The sequence below is a fragment of the Polistes fuscatus genome, unplaced genomic scaffold, assembly GCF_010416935.1.
Source record: "Polistes fuscatus isolate 324 unplaced genomic scaffold, CU_Pfus_HIC Scaffold2, whole genome shotgun sequence".
In the NCBI taxonomy this organism is placed as follows: Eukaryota; Metazoa; Arthropoda; class Insecta; order Hymenoptera; family Vespidae; genus Polistes; species Polistes fuscatus.
This window is the reverse complement of record NW_025113096.1, coordinates 17,672,591-17,696,166: the sequence shown is the minus strand read 5'-3', so window position 1 is coordinate 17,696,166 and position 23,576 is coordinate 17,672,591. Positions and strand designations below refer to the sequence as shown.

Here is a 23,576-nt window from a genome sequence, read left to right as displayed (position 1 = left end):
GCTTATAACGTGACGATAATATTTTAAATACATTGGTAATGCTCGGCCACGTAGATAATACGTAGATTCTTATCGAGTTGAATGTTCGGAGCGTAATGTCTATAGGTTAATACCGAGGAACCGTTATAAGAAACTCGAGAGGAGTTTGGTTATAATCGAGAAAGTGATGCGCGTCCTCGGAAAAAGCTTCGAACGCACGAACCACCAACATCCTGTGCGTTCGAAATAGGACGAGATCGAGCGGGATTAGTTTTCGAGCGACCTCACCGAGCGATATCGTTCGACGCGGCAATATATCCTTTCGAGAGCTCGTAAGAACGTAAAACTGTCGTGCAAACGGCGCTGCGGAATCGAGGACACACTTCTATTACAACCTTACGAATACGTGTAAAGAATAATGCGATGAAAACGAAGGTAGGAAACGAACGAACGACGATTCGGGAAATCCATTTCGAAGCGGAAGCGTACGAGTTATCTCCCCCGTCGAGATCTACTTATGTCAGATTCCTCCAGATATACAATATTTTGATATGCCACCGAGATTATCGACTTTCTCAATGATCCTCGTGAAAATCCCGCCAAGAGGAACAAAGCCAACGACGTGCTTTGTTTTTCGGTTTAATAATTATCTTCAATCTAATAATGCGTTTGAATTTACTTACGATGGCTTGCTGATCGACGCCATTAGGTGGCGGAGGTGGACTAAAACTAGCTGCTGTTGGTTGCCCCGGTGCCGAAGGATGCGGTCCACTCGTCGGGGCTGCTACCTGGGCCCCGCTCGGAGGAGCCTGCTGACCCGCTCCGCTGTTATCTTCTTTAACCGGGACCGGCGGGGGTGGTTTAACCTCGCCTGCCGCTCCAGCTGCCCCCACGACGCCCGCGACACCGTTTACCGGTGGTGGGAAGACACCCCCACCGTACGGCGCAGCCATTCCTGTCTGCACCATATGCTGAAACGGACAAATTTCGTCGTTAATATTAAATATTATTTTGACTTATTTACATCGGTAAAGGATAATGACCGGGATGGATTTGCGTGCGAAGACGGTTACGCTCACCGTGACCGTGTCGCGAGGACGACACTTTTGGCTAGTTTCCATAGACGCCTTTCTACCTCGCCTCGACGTACGATTAAATACCAATATTTTTCTTTCATATAGACGAAGAAATAGAGAGGGATCAAGAGGGAGGAAGATAAATGCGATAACATTTAGTAGAAAGATATTACACGTCCGACCGCTCGCTTCCTCTCTAAATGTGTACCTGCAATATCCGAGAGTAGCCGTTTCGCCTTTCCACTTTGCGCTCGTTTCTCCCTCGAGAAAGAAGGGAAAAGATGATGCCTGGAAAATGGCTCTTTAAATAGCCGCTTGAATTCGAGAAGGCGAGTACTCGAGTCGGAATAAATTAGTCGCGATAAATCACCTTAAGGTTGAGCTTCCGTGACTTTCTTTTTTTTCTTTCTCATCTAGGACCTAAGTTTGTACGATCCTTTTCAATTCCCCGCGTTCGTTATGGTTGAGGCACCAGAAGAGAAAGAGTTGCAGGCGAGAAGACTAGTTGGCTACTTCTGGCGACTACTTTCGGACGTGGATTAACAAGAAACATGTTCGTCTAAACGAGATTAGAAGGACGGACACGGTCGTTCGTCTTATATTATCGCCGGCTATCCGCATACAAAGAAATCGTAGACATTTGCATATTGGCGCAGAAGGTGGCACAGAAGGCAAATAAACGTAGAGGGTATGCTACGTGCGTGTAGCGGATCGATGAGCAAAGGAGCACGTGAAATGGGAAATATCGCCAGGCAAAATCGCTTTCGTCGAAAGCAAAGATAGAAGCGACGGGGATCGACGGTTTTCGCTTGCTCGTAGCGGAATTAAATAATTGAGATGGTTAGCACGCATACGTCAGCCTTGTATGCACGCACGCGCGCGCACGTATGCTTCGTGTGAGAAACGATCGCAAGATACGGAAGATATAATACGCGATGGCACAGTTGCGCTGTGAAAAATGTTTATTCGATCGCTACAAATTTCAATGATTTTTTTTTCTAGAGGCCGAATAACGAGAAGCCAGCCACTTGCACGAACGGCAAAGCTATTTACTGTGAACATTAACGTTCTTGCGCATCTTTCTCGCGTATCTTTCTCAAGAACGACGTACTTAAGTTTTAGATTTTATTGAAGCTAGCAGGAGGAAAGGAGGATGCTTCGGAAGATTAACAACGACGCCGACCACGCTAGTTTTGAATATCTCAAAGCATCTGGCACGCGATTAAAGCGAGCCACTCCGGTTTCGTTAGGAACGCGGCCCAAAGGTCGTCCGCGACTTCTATCCTTGACTTTCCGCAAATGTACGTACTCTTTTTCCTTTCCTCTCGTTACTGATAGATATTCGCCGATCCAAACAAGGACGAGGGCGAGGACGGGGACGAGGACGACCTTAAATTTAACTTTAATAACGAATAGAAGCAGAGAGATATATGTATCTTCCTCTCCCTCTCTCTCTCTCTTTTCCAGAGTTACGGTTGGGGAGGGACGTAAATTTTGTTCGATTTTGTTAACGTATAACGAACAAGAAAATACACGAACGCGAGAGTCAAATCGAGAAAAATAAATTCCAAAGGTGATCGAATCCAAATGGTAATGAAGAAAATCCGTGTTGATCCGTATTAAAGCAGCGCCTCTTCCAGCGACCTGATTACATTTATTCATGCTTTGGTAATTCCACGCTATTCCACGTATTTGTTCATACTCGTCCGGTAACGGATATTTGTTTCGATGAAAGCCATTCTGGACGCATCTTATTTTCTTTCTCTCTTTATTGAAAAATACGAGAAACGTTGAAATAATCAATTATTTTTGCTCATTTTTAACGCGGGAAGAAAGATTTAGAAAATATTCCTATGTTTCTCTTCTTTCTCCTTATATTCTCGTAGCACAAATTTAGCAATACTCATTCGCGTAAAAATAGATGGAAAGCTGTAAATCCAAAGGAAAGACTGAAAACTATTTAACGAAATGCAGCAACGGCAGCGACGATAATTCACGCGATTACGTGAATAACCTCGCCGTTTAACGATCCTCTCATATCCCGGCTACGACCGATTATTGCAATTTCGTCGTCGAGATCCTCATAAATTCGCGAGGAAAAAGAAAAGAGACAGGATCGTGAGACAGACCGAGGGAGGGTTTCCTTCCGGTGTGCGTACGAGAGAAGAAAAGTCGACGTAATAAGATTTTGAAACCGAGCCAAGAGAAAAACCGAGACTATTAATAACTCTCTTAATATGAAATCATTCAATCTTAATCACAGTCCACGGTCGGCGACTCGTACGACCGAGTTCTCCTAACTGAATTTAAAGAAAATTCATTTAGACGCAGCTCGGAAAAATGCTAAGTACTTGGATAATATATCAAGATCAAATGTCTCGAGGAGGAAAGAGACAAGAGTCGTTCTTCTCATTGTTTTCTTGCCACGAGATTAGTCAGCGAAAAACGCTAAGAAGAAATATATATATATATATATATAAGCGCGTGTTATTAATAATTAACTCGAACGAGCGATTCGATAACGTCCGACGTGGTAGCACGTGGTAGCGTGCTGGAAGAGAAAAATTGGACGATACTGCACGAGAAACGGCTAAAATTCATTTCGTTTGGTTATTCCTGAACAAGAGGCTCGAGACCGAGAGCACTCCTCAAATTTTCTTCTCGTCTGCTAGCCAAGGTCTTTCGAAGCGATTTGAGAACCACTAGTTTAACGTAAAGTTATTATCCCTGTGGAAAGGGTACGGAGTCCCGTTGCGAAGTAGTATTAGCCTCCTTTACAAAGGGAATCCTCCCTTTCTTCCTGTACCAATCAAGCTCTCTTACCAAATTTTCGCTCTATTTGGCTAACTGACTTCAGTCTTCTTCTAAACGACATATAAAAATAATACAATATATAATACGCGGAGAGCTGAGAAGAAGAAATAGTCTAGCGCTGTAATTCGGTCGAACGAAGATAAAACTCGGAGAGAGAAAGAGATGATCGAGACGATTATTTCGCAAAGACTCCTTTTCGCAGGACCGTTAGTACGGAGCCATGGAACGAAGGGATCGTAGACGGATTTTGGCACGGAGCCATCCTCTCTCGGGCACAAAGGCCCACGCTACTCGACCGTTTCTGCCTGCCTGCTTGCCCGTTTGCCCGCCTACCGCCTGCCGCCTGCTGCCTCCGAGGGGTCATAAAGGCTGCCTCTCCTCTCCCTCCCCGTTCTACTACCGATTCCTACTATCCGAGCTACTCTATAGAAGCCGTAACATCCAAATTGTGGAGGATCTTTTAACTCCGATGGGATTCTTTCCCAGTCGAATTTGGATGTTTCGCTACGCGTCTCCTCTCGCCTTTCACTGCCAACCTTATTCACCCAATCGAAACCACGATCTTACGTGTTGCGCTGAAAAACCGCAATCCGTCAGTCTGCCGGTCGAATCGTTATGAAATATTACTCCTCTCCTATCACCTCGATAGAATTTTTCACTTTAACGATATCTAGGAGTTTCTTGTTTGTAAATAAGAAAGGCTTGTTTTTTTCGGTCATTTCAAGAGAACTAGCAAGAGGAAAAAAAGATGGTGCATCTCCGTACGGTATCCTCGGAACGTATGGCGTATAGAACGCGGGAGCTGCTACGGATTAATGCGAGTAGACTCGCGATGCGTGTCGTGACGTCACTTCCGGCCAATCAAAAACCATCAACGCAACGATCGCATCGAGCTGTGTTGGTTGGGACGACGCAATAACGGCTACGATGTGGACTACGACTTGAACTACGACGACGATAATGATGATCGCGCTAATTTTTTCACCAAATTTCTCCACGCGCCTCATCAGCTTTGCTTTATCCCGTTGCTTTATCTCGTCAAATGATTCTGTGATACCGATTAGAAAAATTATTTAAAAAACATCCTTTAAAATGATTTTCAAAGAAAGAGTTACTCTTCTCGAGATCAAAGAGACAACCCCGATTATGCGGGCCTAATCGCTCCAATCGTTCGACGTCGACTCGAGGAACGAAGAGAAAAGGGAGACTACGATAAGCGCGTTGTAAAAAAACTATTGTCGAGGCAGAATCGACCTTATGACGGAGTGTCGTTACACCCAATTAGTTTCGTTAGCGGCCTTCAGGAATTATCGCGTACAATAAAATGTTGCGACACGACGCAACAGTTTTCTGTTTTTCCAACCGTTCTTTTCGAGTCCTAAGCTTAGCTTTAAGTCGCAACTTAGACACAACCTAGGTGCAACCTAAGGATAATCGAAAAGGGGAAATGAACAAAACATCGGAAAGAAAAAATTGGAAAAAGTCGGAGCCCCTCCTCTATCTCTTTCCGTTTATTTTACTACTCGCTCGTCGAGACGTTGAGAGCATGGCAGTCGTCGACGACTAAAGTTTGAATTATTCATCAACTACACACACGCGGCTTCCGATTGGTCCTTACTTCGGGAGAAATTCATCGCGCGCATGCGCCCCGCTTAAAGCATTTTAATGAGGTACGCTTATTCCGTGTGCATGACAAGAAGATCCTGCATGAATCGAAATGATCGAGGATCCTTAGAAACGCACCTATTGCGAATGAAATTTTGTTCAGAGGGCAGATGTTACGAATTCAGAGAAGAGATGAAAAGTTTAGTTGGAAAAGAGCCGCTTATGATGAACTTTCAAAAGACAGCTGTGCGTTTCGAGCAAGGAAATTGGAGCCGCGTGTGCGCGCTTTCTCACGCCGAGAACCCAGCAGCCGCGCAAGGAGATTCGTGCGAAGCTTCGAATTACGCGAAATGATCTCGAAATCGATCTCTACCGAGTCGAACCCGATTTCTAGCTTCGCCCTGCACCGAGATGCTATGAAAAAAAACAATGCTTCCTTCGCTTAGCTTTTACTCGCACTGGACTGATATTTGAGTCAATCGATTCGTATCAATTTCAACGAGAGAAATAAAGTCCATGAAAAAATATAGGTATGTATTTCGTTCGATATCGATAACCCTCGAATTATCGGAATTTGAAGGAGCCGGGCAAGGAGATATAGAACGACCTTTCGACCTCGTCATTTCGCCTATTTGGAAGATTTGAAAAATGTATCATTAGTTTATTTCTCTCCAATAGAAGGAGAAAAAGAGGAGACGAAACGATTTTATCAATGAACCTTCGAGTCGAGACTCGCTGATACAATCTCCGACGGCAGGCTTGCGAGGAAGACGGAGCGCTAGAAAGAGAGAAGAGAAAGAGAGAAGAGAGAGTGATAGGGAAGAGAGACGAGCGTACGTATGTTTACGTCGACGACAAGAGCTATTCAGAATGCGCGCCGTCGAGTGTGCGCGTCCTGAGAAGCAAGCAAGGCATGCACACCGGGTGTGTCGCTACGTACATGGACGACTATTTCTTCAAAGGCATATAGGTGTGTGTACGTGTGACCACGCGAGACAACATCTCTCTCTTTCTCTTTCTCTTTCTCTTTCTCTTTCTCTCTCTCTCTCTCTCTCTTTCGAGTCTCGCCTATCGACCGACCGTCGACCGACCGCTCCGATCGACGTTTTCAAAATGAATAATAACGACGCCTTTTAAATTTCCTTCCTCTTTGACAACTAACTCGATCGATGTTACACGCATATGCAAAACATACGATCAATAGCATCAACTCGGATATTGGTCGATTCGAGCGCGTTTCTCGCGCGCTAAGATTTGATGCACGAATCTATTTTCGGATTTCGCTTTAGTCACCATTTGAATATCGGCGTATAATTTTTATAATCCGTCAACGTTCCAGAGAAAAAAATAAAAAGACTAATTCAAAGAAAGGATCTAACATGAGCATAAAGAGAATAAGAAACTATTTCGACTCGAGATTAGACTCTTTGCTCAAATAGTTTGATCAACTTTCCCCTCGTTATGCAGTCTTGTCGCTTCTTTTATCGCTTACAATGTCAATACGACTACAGTTCAAAAAGCAAAAATAGATAAAAGCACCTTCCAAAAGAATAATACAATTTGGATGTAATTTGTACTAAAATATGGTGCGTTATTCGTGGACATTTTTCTATCTTTATCTTTCGCGAAGCTAAGGGATCGCACCACCGACACGCTTTTAGCCAGTATCTTCCGCTACAATGTAGCCGTCAATCGTAAATAACATTTGCCTTTTAATATCGGTAAACTCGTAAATCTTCGTAAACAGGCGCGCGCAGCCCTTCGGCGAACGCTCCAAATAGATCGACGCGTATTTTTCACAAGCGAGACGCCTCCAGACGTTTGCTCGAGAATTCAAAGAAAATTGTAGAAGCCAGAGAAAGCAAGCTTCTGATACGGATAACCTTTGAAATGACCGCGCCTCGTTATCGTCACCCGTTATCAACATCAGGCCTCACTTTTTCCAAATTGCCTTCCCCCATCTCTCTTTTTCTCTCTCTTTAGATAGAAATAATACGATTTCGAGAGGGGAGCAAAAAAGAAGCAAGGGAGAGAGAGAGGATCGATACTCGGAAGCTTCGAGCTCCGAGCAGAGGAAAGTAAAGCGACATGTTCCGAAGGAAAATAGAGCGGACACATTTTCTTCCTCTCCCCGCAATCTTTCGAAAAGAAAACTTCAAAAGTGACATATACGTATTTATATACGTGTAATATATTCTGGAAATATTTGATTAGTAGGAAAGATAGGAGAAAAGGTGGCAGCCGAGTCGAAGAGTCAAGTCCGGGGAAAGAGAGGGTGGCGCCAGGGACGGATGCGTGGGTGGTCCTGGACGACTCCGAGAGAAGCTGCGACTAGCCCGGCACGATCGATATTTACACCGCAGTGCCGCGGCGCCCTACACATAGAGACCCTAGCGACGAAAGCAAACACTCCTCCAAGATAACCTTCTTCTTTAAGAAACGTTGGAAATCGAGCTCCTTTCTCTCTCGCGTCTTCTCGATTCTGACGGTACCTGCATCTCTAAAATTGTGCCAACGAAAATAAAAGAGCCCGTATCTCCCGCTAGACCGAACCAATAAAAAATCGAAACATCGAAGGATCTTGTTTCGATTCGAGTCGGTCAAGTTTGAAGAAAAATAATTTGGCTACTCCGCTATCTTCTCATCTCTTTTCTCTTTTTCTCTGACTCAGCTGTGACTCATCTATGTCTATTTACGAGCAAGCTTCGCAAATATTTACGTAGGTGGCAAAGCCATATTTTCCAAGACTGCTGTTTTGTTAGAGTTCCCAAATTTTGGGACAAAATACTCATCCTCTCGTTACTCGGCGTTTCCTTTCCGTCATAAAGTCTTTTGCTAGAAAACTAGCAAGAGGTGTTACGAAGGGTCGCAAGTCGAAAGACAACCAGACAAAGAAGATGATATTTTCTAGAGTTCGTTGACAGCCGTCAAACAGAAGGGGAAGTGCGATCTCGAAGACTCAAACAAAAGACTCCCGTAATCGTTATCTCGGTACTTATCACGAACAGCTGTTCGATGCAGCTACTATGAAAAGGATCTTTGATATATCGACGGAGTTGATTCTGATACGCGGCTAGTGTTCGCGATTGAACAACTTGTTATTCAATCTACTAGAATGAAAATCGATTCGACGCGTGAATCTCTGATGCGCGGGAAGAACTCGTGAAGAGGTCGACGGCGGTTTACGCTTCTATTATATTTTGGGGTTTGCGTGCGAGCAAATAAGAGCGTAAATACGAGACGAGAGAAAGAGGACATCGAGTAAGTCCAATCGTTAAGGAGAAACGATGTTTGTTACGCAACTATGATCTTGAGACATCCGCTCTTAGAGAGACAAAAAGGAAACTTGCTCCGATTGTTCGATGCGATAGATACACCTACTAATCGTTATACTATAGTATCGGACAGAAATGGAAATAAATACAAGCGCGTTTAAAAGGTACACTGGTTTAAATACTCTGTGGCGAATAAAAAAACCAATCCTTCCTGTAAAATAAACGATACTGCTTTTAGGAAGAAAACTTTAGTTCGAGGGAAAATCTGAGAAAATGAAAAGTACTCGGTCCTCTGAGGACTTAACAATAAAAAGCAAATAAAAGAATAGCAAATTTAACAATAAGCGAAAAAGCTCGTTTGGCAAAGCTTCCCGACGCCCCGTAGCTGAAGCAACCGACGAATTTCGAATAGCATAACCAGTTTGGTCCAATGCAGGTAGTTGGCTCTTTCGATAACCATGTTCGCGAAGGAAAGCCTGTCTCTTTATCTCAAGGCTAGTGCTAAATTCTTCGTTCTTTCGCGGATAGAACAAAACAAACTTTTTTTCTAGCAAAAATCGAAAATAAAAAAGGAAGGTGGGTTGATATTTAACTTTGTCTCTACGTATCTCTTTTTCTACCTCTCCAACTTTGTTAATCTCTATTTATCTCTATTTTTCTTATCGACCGTTTTACCTATTCCTTCTGCTCGATTTACTCCGTTCTCCGTACAACATACTTTCTTCTTCTTTTTTCTTTTTGTTTTTTTTTATCTCTTTTACGTAAAGTATCTTATTCTTGGGCACATTCTAAGACGAAAGAAACCCGACAATAAAGCTTTTATCGAGTTTGTCGAAATATTCTTTTAGCATTTATTGAAAGATCAAAAGTTTTACATTTTTTTTTTATAAGAAATCTGCGCATTTTTCGATTGCAACTAAAAAATTCGAGCTAAAGCGTATGTTATCGATCTGGAAAGAGCACGTTCCAAGAAGCAGATCTTTCTCCTTCTCTTCCCTTGCGTACGAATAAAGATCTCTCTATTCCTGAAATAAACTCTCCGGGAATCCACGGTGCGTCCTATAGCTTTGGAGGCACGCAGTCGACGAAGCGTCCCTCTGTCCGCGACCACGAAAGCGAGACTATCGCTCTCCCCGCTTCCCCCACTCGTTCCTTTCTTGCTCTTGCTTACACACTCACTCACTCACTCACCCACTCACTTTCTCTCTCTCTCTTTCTCTCTCTCTCTCTCTCTTTCTCTCTCTCTCGCACTGCTCATACTAACCTCAACGATGCCTTTGTTGGCACTGCCAAGAAAGAAGATGAGAATAAAAAAAGATAAGTCTCGTACTCGTGAATGAAATAAAACGCACCTAGCCTATGTTTACTAATGCTAACAAGGGATAATACAAAGTCCAATAAATAAAGGAGAAAGTGAAAAATAACTGAAGGATATGAAAAAAAGTATTTACGAATATTTTTTTGCTTCCCGCCAAAATTTTGTACTTGAGAAAAAATCAAGAATCGATTAGTTTTGTCGTCTACTTTTATTCTATCGTAGTACAAAATTTGGATGAGATCAAGTAAAAGACGATTCGAGCATAGAACAGAACTGGACGTTGAAAGCGCCATCTGGTGAAGCGACGCCTCGGAAGCACGTCGGTCATGCCGAGAGGCCGGCGCAAGCTTTCTCTCTTCCTCGCACCCGAAAACGTTCCATTTCCGCCTCCCAATAAGAGGCGGAAACAACGATTTAAGGCGAATAAACAAAGATCAGACTTACAGGGTAGTACATCCCTTGCGGAGGAAGGAAGAACGCCCCAGAGCCCCACAGTTTGAGGCCGTTTTGCTCCACCGTTGTGCGAACAAAAATCCGTCACTGGAAACCTCCGGAGCTCCGTTTCCCCTTCTCACCCACCTTCCACTTCCCTCTTTCTCTTAGATTCTCGATCGGTTTCTATCTACTTGCTGTCTACTTGCTGCGCGTGTATCTTCTTCCTCCGGCCCCTTCAGGACAGCGCGCAGCCACGCAAATAGCGAATCCTGTCTTGCGTCCGGCTTACGGAGAATAACACAACACTCGAAAGTATCTCGCTCGAGAGAAAGACGCGGCGTCGTCAAGAGACAGAGTGTGATGCGATGCGATGCGATCTCTCTCCCTCTTCTAACTCCGCGCACGCACTGGGGCGCGCGCGCGCGCCAAGGCAATTTCTCGCACGCACCAACAACCGCGTACGGCCGAAGAGGAATCGACGAGGAAGATGAAAGCACGATCCGGTCCACAAACGGTCGGGATACGCAAGCAAAGAATCTGTCCTTCTTTTTCGTCTTGGCTCGTCAAACTTGCTCTCTCCTACTCTCTCTTTTTTTCTTTCACTCGTTCGGCTCGCTACTTGCCGCTCTATTCGTCGTCTGTATAAATCTAGCAACAACCGTCACCGTGCGTGGTGCCTCTACGACTGACTCTTCGCGCATCCACCCGTCGCCATCGTTGCGCTCAGCGCCATCTACTTGCCGTTTGCCGTGGTACAGCCGACGGTAGCCTAGCAAACCAAACGGCGCGCTTTCGCTTGCTACAAATATACCTGGTGCTCGAATTATATTCGCCGAGCTTGAGTTTTTTTACAACAATTATTTGTCTATTATTCTACATCTATTTTTAATAAAAAAATGTCACGGCCTTTTATAACAGCTACTCAAAATTGACTGGAACGGACGTCGATCGATACGATCGTGATATATTCTCCAGCTTGAAAATGGTTAACGACGAGGGCACTGCATATTTTTAGAACCACGTCCGTACGGATGGATCCTCATACGTTCGGAAGTTGCATCTGCGACGCATATGCGCCTGCTCTCGTCGGTGATCCCAACGCTACGCCATTTCAAATCCTGTCTTCTTCTTGCTCGCACCATTTTGACACTATAAATGTTTTATGTCCCCTACCTCGGCCCCAAGGGTCAAAGAGAAAGAGGAGGGAGTGGGAGAATCAATTTATCGAGCCAAAGGAAGAGAGATATATAAACTCCTTCGACGTTGATGCTGCGATCGAACGTCTTTTTATCCCAACCAGCTTTCGGATCTATCTGAATTTGTTGATACATTATTGAAAGCTTTGTTTCTATGCTATCCTCTTGGCTCGAAAATAGAACTAACGTTATATCGCGGCAAGGAGATCGATCTCGTAGGGAGCTGGACAAAGAGAGAGTCGATTTATATCCTCCGAATGTGTTTAAGCATTTATCAACGGATTGAAATGCAAAAAAAAAGAATAAATCTTTAAAGATACTTGTCGGCTTTGAATAAACGTCGATTACGTTCTAAGGACACGCGTAACATTCTCGGACCGCAAAGTAGTAGCAGAGACATCGACAGGGGCTAATACGATTTGAAAGCATTTTCTATCTTTCTCTATTTCTCCCGTCATGAATGAAGGGGAAATACTGAAGTGGCGTCTCCATGACAACTACGAGGGAGTATTAAGTCGAGTACAGAATTAACTACCGATCTCTGACACCATTGAAAACCATCTACCTCTTGGTCAGGATGAAAAATAACTTTTTCAAATCGTCCATCTTAATATTTTGCATGCTCCCGTCGCAGATGAAATAACATTTTCCAAATAAATCAGAGGAATATATATAAAGGCTCTTTCTCTAATCAATGCTAGGAGAATAAAATGAAATATATCTACAGGTATACTGGGGCGAATGCAAGGGAGTGAGATTTCATTCCGAGGAAAGTTAAAGGTTACATCCCGAGATGCGATAGAAATAAAGTTCGGACGAGTGGCACTCGATGACAAGAGTTGCCGTTTGGATTCTCGAAAGTCCCTTCTCTTCAGCTTCGGCCCCGAAAGAAGAAACGCGTACTAAATTTATCCTCGAGCACGATCGTAATTTTCAGCTATTCTCTCTCTCTCTTTCTCCGTCTTTCTCTTCCACTCCAACTATTGCTTGAAAAAGTCTTCGGGTATATTAGTATTTTCTTATTTATTAGTTTATCCAAATTGTAAAAAAAAAAATGTTATTATAATAACCGTAAATCTTGTAAAAAGTTACTTGAATGGTATTTAATGAATATCCCTAAATATGAGTCTTTTTACGCTCATCTTTTTTCTCCTGGTCTGTGTTTTCTGAAAGATTACGTCACTTCACGTGTTTTTTTTAGTTTACTAATCATATCCAAACTTTGTCTATTTCTCTAAGGATACGTATACGGTGGTAAGCCTCCGTATAATATGAGGAGAGGCTTTACAGGCGCGTAAATATTTCGTCGTCGCTTTTAAACATGCTCTAAGTTCGACTTCTGCGCTTTTCTCTTCTATAAACACGAGAGAGAAATTCTACGATTTCTTTGAGAAATTGTTAGAAGCACATTTTTTTACTTCTCGATTACAAAAACATTATTTTCTTAAAATGCTACAAATTCTGACTCACCGAAGTTATTTTACTGACTATTGAAATCATTCTTTTTTTCTAATTTTAATGAGAGTCGTATGATGAGGATTTACCGCGAATCAGAAATTGATGTTTTCATAACTAACGGAAGAACTTATCCGATGTGCTAATAGAAAACTACTATATCGACGCACACTACTTTCTGATACCGACCAATGATAAACATACATTTATAATTTGAGATACGATTATATTATTATTAATAATATAAAAACATTAAACGCATCCAATATTTAATCGCTTTTTATATTTTATTAATTCTATAATTAAATTTGTAGTCTTAACAAAATTCATGTATGATTCATTTAAACGTTGATAATACAGAATACGAATACCGTCGGTAAGGCAGAATTTACTACTGGTCTCGTTCGAACGTGCTACTTGCTATCAAGCAATTTATGATTTTTATATGAAGGAATATGCACGAATCGTTGAAACTTTATCACAATTCATACAAAAAAATATAAAATATTGATTTATTATTAGTATCGACACGAGAGCACGCTACGATTTTGATTTCAATGATTAAAAGGAACTCAATTTATAATGTTGGCAAATGTATTGGCGCGAAAAGAGAAGAAGAAGAAAGAGAGAAAGAGAAAGAGAGAAAGATACGATATACATGTAACAGAAAATGGCTACTACCATTACTTGAACTTTACCTATGTTAAAGTTATTTGACATAAATGTGTATAAAAATGAAATTGAAGAAAAGTAAAATACTTATTTTTGAAAATCTTTCTCCAAAAAATCCTTACATGTGTAATATTCTTTGTAAAAAACATGTACGTAATGAATACGACCATGTCCGATGAAAAATAAATGATGAAAAGCAAATAAGCTTTAATTTTTCAAATCTATCCTTTTGATGTTGGAATAGGTAATTTTTGACATTTATTATAAAATCCACAAATATTACGAAATAGCATTTTTATTCGTTGGGAATTGTTGACCTTGATCGTGACCACCCGATCGGGACATTCTTTTGAAGTAGATAAATCTCGGATGAACGTACCCATATTTCCATATTTAGATGCTCCCATTCATAGTTGAGGGAAAAGTTGATTCTTACATTACGTAAATGTACTCTTCGAAGAATTTCTGCGTTGAATTGTTTGCTGATACTATGAGAGGAACGCATGATGCCAGAAAATGGTGCAAATTGCTTTCGAACGTGTATTTAGGCGCGCTTCTCCAAAATGAGCGACGGTGGTGTCATCTTGCGTGGTCTATCGTCAAGTTATTTTACGAAAATAAAAACCTACTCCAAAGATAATTTCAACGATAGAAATTTATTTTGTACGTTGCTCGATGATCGTCGTTCACACGTTACAGTAGCATTTGTTATACAACTGGGTAGGGAAGAGAGAAAAATTGGATAAAATATTTGTTCATTCAAAGCTTCTTTTAGGTGCATATCAATTTACAAGTTTTGTTTTATTTTTTCACGTAGAATCAGCTCCTAGCCGGTAGTACTACTATTACCGAGGAGGACCTTCTTGAACTTTATCGAGGTAAAAAATGATGAAATTTGACAGAAGCGTATAAAGTATCGAATTAGTATCGGAATAGTATCGTCAAATATAAAAGCACTATCGTCGAGTAGAACGTCGTTGGAGGTAAAGATCGATATTCGTGCATGCTCGATGCGACTAATGTTTATTCGGACTTTTATCGATGCCGTCAAATAAATCGCGCTCGACTTGATCGCACATTACAACTTTGAAATTGGATTGGCCTCGAGCGCGCTACAAATTTATGATCAAACGTGCAGGAATACGCGTTACGCGAGTGTGCTCTATGGAGAGAAACGAAAATTATTCTCATTATTTTCCCTTTGCATAAATAAAGTCGTCATATCGCATAACGGGTGTTTCGACTGACAGAAAGACCAACGGAAAGACGAACGCACGGAGAGAGAAAAAACATTATATAGATGGAAATCAAGGATTTTTTTCTTTCGCATGAAATTTCTTTATTACAGCACTCGCGTTTTTGCAGCTTCCACATAAATCCTTGGTGAAAACGGCATGCAAATGTAAGTAGAATTAAAAGCTCACATTGTTCCTGGCTCATTTTGCAGAGTCCACAACGTTCCATCTGCCGTTTTTCTTTCGATCGCGCGGTCCAAGCTTTCAGCGGACTGCGATTTAATTGGTAAAGGCTAAAAAAAGCCAGTCGCCGAGGGATGCGAGTATCGCCTTACGCCTATCTCTCTAATTGCAGTCTATTAATCCAGTTCTTTTGTCAAATTCTTCTCGTGAAACTTGTTTGCGAAACCGACGAAACAAGAGACCTTCTAAGAGTCTACTTTCGATTCAAAAATGATATTATTTACTCATCTTCATTTTGTGGATTATTGAAACATCTACGTTATTAATTTTGTCGTTTGCGTAAAAGATAAGAGAACATTTTTCAGCGAATTTTCAATGCATTTCCCATGGGTTTATTCTTTCTTTCTCACCTATTCGAACTCTCCCAGCCTTTTTCTTTTCAGCCTTTCGACTCGGAAATATTCCACATATTCTCGATTCTAATTCAATAGCACGATTTTCTCTCAGGAAATCTTTACCATCGAATAATGCCATATAGATATGTGTACTATATGTATCCGTCTAACCCGACTAGATTGGTCGCGAGAAACCTACCCAATTTTCTACTTCCGGAATATACAATTAAGAAAAAGGTTTGGGTAATTGAAACAAACGAGATTTATGTATATGCGTAAATAATGTGTAAAGTCCGTAGGTACTAGAAACGAACATATATATGTAGGTACTTCTTATGTAATTTATTTATAATATATCAGTATGTGAGACACTTTATTTGCAGTAGAAACTGTGGAATAAATAATGCACAACGACGTAAAATATCAACGCATTATTGAATGGTTTATATTGGGGATAGAAAAAATTGCAACAAATTCTCGAAACTTGTTCTCTTTCAAGTGGTACGTTTTTTTCTGGACGTTATACCAGAATCTTTCGAAATAAATGAAAGAAGACGAGAATATAGCTTGTACATAACTTTCCGGCGCTGCTTATTTCGTTGAATTAAATCGCGGCCTCTCCTGTAGGAAAATCGATAAAAAAATATATAATAAAATATTATATGAAAGATATTTCATTATTTTTCGAATTTTTGAAAAAGACGGCCGCAATAATTTGTTGATAAGAATCGGAAGACGATTCGAGAAATTTTACGCGTCCAATTTCTCGTTTGATCGATGAAACTGCCAGAGAAATTTCTTGCCGCGTTTTTGACGGGCCGAGTAAAGAACATTATTTTTCAGTAGTTCTTCTTTAGAAGCGAACGTAAGAGGATCGAGTCTTTCATTTCTTCTTGTAGCCGTTGAATCCGACGCTTCCTACAGATGCTACCTTACTACAGTTCCTATCCTCCGACTTTTCAAGTTTTTTATTCTTTCTCTTTTTCCTTCTCGATTACCCATCCTCTTTACCTCCTCGAGAGAAACTCGGCAAACTCGAATTCCTACCGGTTGATTCGTCCTCGCGAATGTTCGTTGATGCATCGGCTCAACTCGGCTCGCGTCGCGGCTCGCATCATCTCGCATCGGAATCCATTTAATAGAGTTCGAGCGCTTCATTTTGTTTCCAAGCAAAAAAGAAACTAATCTTTCGATTTTTCTACTATCGGATGATCGATAAGCGGACTCGTTTCACCTTTAGCGCGCATAAAATACAATATTTTTGTTTCTATCTACGATCTCTCCGCGAAATATGGGATTATTATAAAATTACTCACTACGGGTAGCGGTATCCGGCGAGGCGTTAATGGAGTGCTGGATAATCCTGAAAAAAAATAAAATGTACACTATAAGGATGTACATACACTCGTCGATATTCAAGGGCGGGAGGAGAAATGAAAATAGTATAAGAAAAAATCAATTCGTTTCCGCTTTTGAAATCGAGGGGTACTCCCCGTTATTGCTTCGATCAACAGCGACGACGAGGCCGACGATTTTCCGATAAGCCGTTCGATCGACCGGAAGCGATAACCGGATGCATCCTTATCGTTCTTTCGCGATCGCTCGGTGAGTTTTCGTTGTTCGACCGTTCGAGATTCTCTCGTTTAATCCCCCCGTTCCATCTATTTCGCCAAAGTTATATCCGCAAAATTTTCGATCGACCTTTCGTCGATTTTGATTTGAAATGGAAAAATTTTGGACGTGTCCCTCGCGTTCGCTCGAAGATCTTTAAGCTCGATTTCTCCTTTTTTACTTTTATCTTTTACATAAGATCGCCTCCGGAAACGCAAATTTTTCATGAAAATTTTCGTACGTTTGCGTGCACGAGAAGAGGAATTTTCCAGCGACGTCAAAAAAAGAGAGAAAAAGGCGTTAAAAGCGAACACGAATGCCTCGATATTTTTTCGCCTGTGAATGAAACTAACCATTCTTTCCCACATATTTACAGTGCGCGATCTCTGTTCGTTGAAAAACGTTCATAATATTTACGCAACTAAAATGTTGTATCGAATGTTTTGCGATATAAACGAACCTTCTTATTTTCGTTGTCACGAAAACTAAATTTGATGGCAGATTATATGATTCCGAGTTAACTCGATTTCATCGACTTTATTTCCACTTTAGCATTACCTCCACTTTAATTCCTTGCTAAACGAATCGTGTTAAACTTTGACCCGTGAAAAGTTTGCATCGTCGATCGCGATCCCTCTTTCCTCCTTTTCGAGAATTCTAATCGCTAAACTATATTTCCGCTTCTTCGATTTTCTCCGCTAGCTCGGCGAATCGGTCGAGCAAAGCGCATATAAATCGTGCGAACGTCAGACTACGATTCTATAGGAAGAAGCTCTCGAAGTAAGTCGAATGAGAGAAAGAAAGAGAGAGAGGGAGAGAGAAAGTTACTTTTGTTGGAAATCCTACGGAAATTGATCGAAAAGAAAGACATCTTTCATCGCAAATGAAATACAAGGAGAAGTTCGTTGAGCGAGAATCATATCTCTTTTTTATAACATAATGAAGTTTTTCAATAACTTTTCACTCTAAACTACATTTATCGGGTAAACAATGCGTGAAACTTTGCGAGAAACTAAAGCTCCAATTTGACTAGGTAATATGATGCGAACGTTGCAACTGTGGAATCGTAACAGCTATTATTTTCTTTGTGATTAAAATAAAAAGAAATAAAACTATAATATAGGGAGGAGCGATCCCATGCAACCAATGAATGCATTCTTTCTTAGACCGTGAAAATGCTGATTAGCTATTTTCAATCGTAAGCCTCTAATTACTATATAATCGTTACTCAGAGTCGAAGTTGGTGCAAATAGGAACGATTAATCAAATGTTGCACATACGATCGTGCTTCGTCCTTTTAGGTTGAGATGGTGCAACTTGCGTTCAAACTACTGGAACAAGTATGGATAAAGAAAGGAGTAAATGAGAGGATGTACGTCTTCCTATTTAGCGCTTAAGTTTCATCAACTTTCCGCGCAAGAAGGACTGAAAGATTCGAGTGTCGCTCAACCGTGAAAATATTCGCGACGAATAGGTGGGCGGAAAGATAAAAGTTTTTCAAAGAAGCCTCTGTACGTCGTCTGTCGCGATTCACAACGGTAGAAGAAATCTACCTTAACGATCGCATTCGCATAATTTATAAGAAGGAACTTTGTCGTAAAGCTTCCTCGTAGATATTTTATTTCCACCTGGAATTCCGGCCGCCTCCTTCTTTTCATTTTGTCTCTCGAACGTTTCCTTATTTAACTATTCCCCTCGCCAAAATTTTCAAGGATGGCATCCACCGACGGCAAACGAAAGAAAAGTGCAGTCTACGTTTTGAAAGAAAGTACTGAAAGAAAGAGAACCAACATATTTTCTTTCCTCCTGAGAGATCCGAATAGAGAGACTATGCGATTCTAGCAGGAGAAAAATCCGTAGACCAGGGGATACGGCCGAGCCGAGAAATAAATAACGAAGGACCCGCTAGCCTCGTTCCTCTTTTTCTTCTTTCTTCTCTCTTTTCGAACAACCGACAACTTCTACGCGAAAAGAGCTTCTCACACTATTCTCTCTGAGATTTCAGTCTTTTTGCTACGATCTTGCGAGACAGAAAAAAAGCGCCTCGTCCTCGAAAAAAACGTGAGCAGATCTTTTTGGAAAAACTAAAACGAGGATGCGCGTCGATACCTAAGGAAATCAAAATAATGAGCGAAGGAAGACATTTTTGAAATTATACTTCTTTTAGCGCGTTTGGGAAAAAATGATGAGAGTGAATTTTTACGATGCGCGCGCACCGACCAAAGAATTGACAGGATGAAGTTTGTCGGCATTTACGATGCGCGGGCAAAACTATATGAAATTAACTGCATGAAGTAAGTCGATATATCTCCCTTATATTTAGCGTGGACTGATATCTATATTCTGATATTTCTACATACACAACACGTGTTTTATATCGATACAAATAAAAATTATTTATGTGTTTTGAAATTATTTAATTATTACATACAATGGTGATTGACATTAAATAAATGTGAATATCTTCAAAAATAACTTCAAAAACATTGATTATTTATAAATATTAGTAATAAAAGTCTTTTTTGAAGTTAATATTGAGGTATGTATTATTATTTATTAGTTTTTTGAGGTAAACTAACGTATGTATTATTATTCATTAGTTTTAATTCGTTTCATTTCTTCTCTATAGTGATCATCAATTTAGGTTGAAAATGAATAAACTAGATAACATGCTATTTGATTTGTTATGCCTTAACCATACGATAAAAATTTTCTGATTTTAATCTAAGAATACCAATGAATTACAATCGTTTTCTTTATCCTGATATTATAACAGACAATAGTAAGTAAAATAGCAAAATATTATGTTCAGTTAAAATACTTTTACCGAGTAAAATAAATGTATTATATTATTTTTTAATTCAATTTATGGTGCTCTGCTTCTCTTTTTATATTTTTTATATTTCATACATAAACTACTTTCTTAAATAGTTTTAGCTAAGTATGCGGCTCTACATTTTTTATTCCAATCAAAGACTGTAACACACCCAAGAAAAAGACTCCATTCTAGCATCGGATCTATGCATATAAATTTCATTTTCCAATGGTTAACGATATACAAATTTCTTTTAACTAATGTCTCCTTTGTAGAGATTCAATGTAAATTATTATGTGAATAGAATGCAGCTGCAGTTACAAGGAATAAACAAGACATGAATCTGTAGAAAGGTAAAAATAATAATCTTGATTCTAGAAGAAACAAATATTATAATTCTTTTAAAATATATTTATTCAAAGCATTAGAAAACTTATTCTCTCCGCATAGGTGATCAATCATTTTACTGGAAGAGAGTGCGCATATTATTTTCAACAACGATAAGAAAAAGTCGACGAGATCATGAAAGATCTTGGAAAACACCTTCTTCTTTTTATTCACACTGGGAAGAAACTATGTGCATTAGTATTCTATCAAAAGAATTAAAAAAAGAATGTATCTTAATTATTTATAAATTATTTTCTACAATAATTCTTATTAAACTATAATCTCTTGCAGCTTTTTGACCAGTATCAGTATACATTTAAATTTCAGTTTCAGTTTTCGAGATTTCTAAAACTAATGCAGAAAAGTGTAATGCCTATTACTATCGTTACAAAAATGTGTTTAAAAGAAAGTATTCATCACAAACAAAGACGGAACGTTGTAAGGCGCATAGGTTGAGAAAAAAAAATATTTTGTTACGCAAAAGAAGTATAACTTTTTTCTATTCATCTCATTTCTCGTCAGGCGAAACCGCACCAGATTGAATTTCTCTCTAGTAGAAAACTTTGACCTCGTAGACTTCATCGAAATGGTACTGGGCGATGAGCGCTGGATCCTTATTCTCTTCTGTTTTCGACAAGCTGGAATTAACTGTCGAGCATCACAGAGAAAGTAGGAAAGACGAATTCGAGAGGATCCCTAGCGAGAAAACGCCAAGAACAAGAGAAGCAAAGTTTCGCGAAATTCAAACTAATTCGCGCGAGGGGGAAGAGAAAGAGAGAAGCTAATCCACGACAACTTATTCCGCATTTTGCATTGCTGTCGCGATACGGATGAAATTCCAAAAACTTGTTTCGGAGAGGAAAAAGTAATTCCAAGTAACTTTGAAAATGCGAAAGAGAAAACAAACATTTTGTTGCGGTACATTATATATTATCCGATTTAATTAAAACATTCATGCTCTTTCTCACAAAATGTAGTCAAACACGTTCGCGCATGGATACTCTTGCTTCTCGCAATAACCATTAAACTTGCTACTTGCGTGAAAGAGCCAAAGTCGTACAAATTTTTTTAACGTCTTCTCACGAAAAAGTTCGATCTTAAGAGTCGAAAGGGGAAAGAACTTGTAATGTATTGCCAATGTAATCTTTCGAGTACTCGAGAGATTCGTTTTCTTACGTCCATTAGTTCTTCTCGCTTGGGTTTAGTCCATCGACCGACTTTCCGATCTAGTTAATGGCATAATTCGACCGACTAGTCCGATCTCGACTTTCGAGTTGAAAAATCTGGAAGAGCTGAAAACTAGAGGAGCGCAGCTTGTTTACTGGAGTCCTAAGATACACCTAAGTACTTATATACAACATCTAGGAGATTCAACTAATTGTAAGATAGATATAAAGTACATTTAAATACGTACAACGCGTACTCAAGAAGAGAGCGTATAAGTACACTAATCTGCGTTCGAATATGTGCGTAGATCTTCCAATAAGAAGATATACGGTTCACGAACAAACTAGGACCGTCGAGTGGAGCAAGATTATGGGTGTCTCTCCGTGTAAAGAAGATAAACAACTCTACAGACGAGAGAAAACAAATAGATACTCGGACGAGTCGGACACGCAAGAAGAGGACTATTTGGCTTATCCTTTCGCGAACCCCTAAGTATACCTAAGTGAGTGCATACAAGGTGGACCAGACCTTGAAAATAAATTTCTGCAAAATTAACAATAAGATCTAATCGAGTTTCAACGATCTCCTTCTGTGAGATTTGCGACTAGCTTCGGCATTCTCTTAACACCCGGTATATGTATATCGATCGAAGCTTCGTTATCTTTGCCATCCAAGCCGCTTCCACGGACAAATTGTACGAGGGATATAAAACATTGAGCGCCGTCCGATAAGAAGATTACGCTCGTTCAAAATCGCGCTAAATCAATATCGGACTGTAGCTGCTGCTGCTGCTGCTGCTGCTGCTGTTGCTACTGCTGCCACCGCTATTGCTCCCGGCCTACAACCTTTTCTCTTTTTCTCTTTTTCCCTTTCATCTCAAAAGAACAATCCCCTCCATGGTTATAATTTCTTTAATTTCACGATCAGCGTTATTACTTTTCGTTTCATTTTCCAAACAATTCTCTTTTATCTTCTTTCTCTCTTTTTGTTCTAGCTTTTATTGTTTTCTTTGAAAATACAAAGATTAAAATAGCGTTCACCATTCGCTCGTCATAACTCGTAATGACTTTTTTTTAGATGTGACAGCATGTATGTGTAATCAATTACAATTAGATTTCTCAAATTCGTCGTTGAACAATAATTTGTTCTCTTCTCTTTACTTTTCTCCTGCATAGGCCGTTCGATTACGTTTCCTTCGTCTGGTACTTTGTTTCTTTTCGTTGGCTACCACTTCTTTGCTCAGCCGTAACATTACTCGAAATAATTGCAAATACGAGTTACGAAGGAAACTAATAAAATAAATGAAAACGTGTTACCACTGGCCGAAATTCAACGTTCAACAACGGTTAATTATGAGTCGCTTCGTCAATTTCCATTCTCCACTTCGTCGACAATCCAAACGAACTATATCCGATTTTCTTATTTCATCTCATTCAACGAAGAAAACGAATATTTTGCGATATTTTGCGAGGCCAACTAAATGACTCCATTATTGCTATATAAAATTTATTTAATCTCAAAACTGATGCGAATATTTTTAGCTTTTAACTGATAAAGCAGAATCGAGAAGAGACGTCGATAAACAAATCAGTTAGCCAATTTTGTTCATCTCGCGCAATATTATAACGTCAAATTGATGGCCTGGGAACAAAAATAAAAATATCCTTGCCCCATATTTAAAGGGTCTGCGGTGTGCCGTTAAACCGTCCATCCGTGAGTCGGCAAATGATCAAATTCGTTTCTGGATATACACAACGAAGGCCTTTCTCTATCTATCTATCTATCCATCTATCTACCTTTCTCCAATATATTTCACTAGCTGCATCGCCTTTCGGCCTTTTGGGGATTTTTTAGATAAAAGCGCCGACTAGTGCCGTCGGTATGTACACCGAGCCAAGATAGAGAGCGAAAGGGTGTTTACAAGAGAGAGGGAGAGAGAAAAAGAGTACGTATCGCCA

General features: G+C 40.2%; 1 protein-coding gene across 15 annotated transcripts in view; it reads right to left on the bottom strand.

The window, feature by feature from the left end:
• The window catches only part of LOC122516025 (RNA binding protein fox-1 homolog 2), a 71,163-nt gene that overhangs the window by 31,024 nt on the left and 16,563 nt on the right, over positions 1–23,576 (bottom strand). For 10 of the 15 annotated variants that reach the window (XM_043633513.1, XM_043633516.1, XM_043633520.1 and 7 more), the window contains exons 1-2: positions 1,023–1,115; positions 663–950 (exon numbers count right to left, since the gene is read on the bottom strand). In XM_043633513.1, coding sequence (XP_043489448.1) covers positions 663–950; positions 1,023–1,100 — 366 coding nt within the window. In that variant the 5' untranslated portion in view covers positions 1,101–1,115. Of the gene's footprint in view, positions 1–662; positions 951–1,022; positions 1,222–10,511; positions 11,754–16,954; positions 17,002–23,576 lie in introns of those variants that run through there. The other 5 variants (XM_043633521.1, XM_043633518.1, XM_043633512.1 and 2 more) reach the window with 5 other exon arrangements.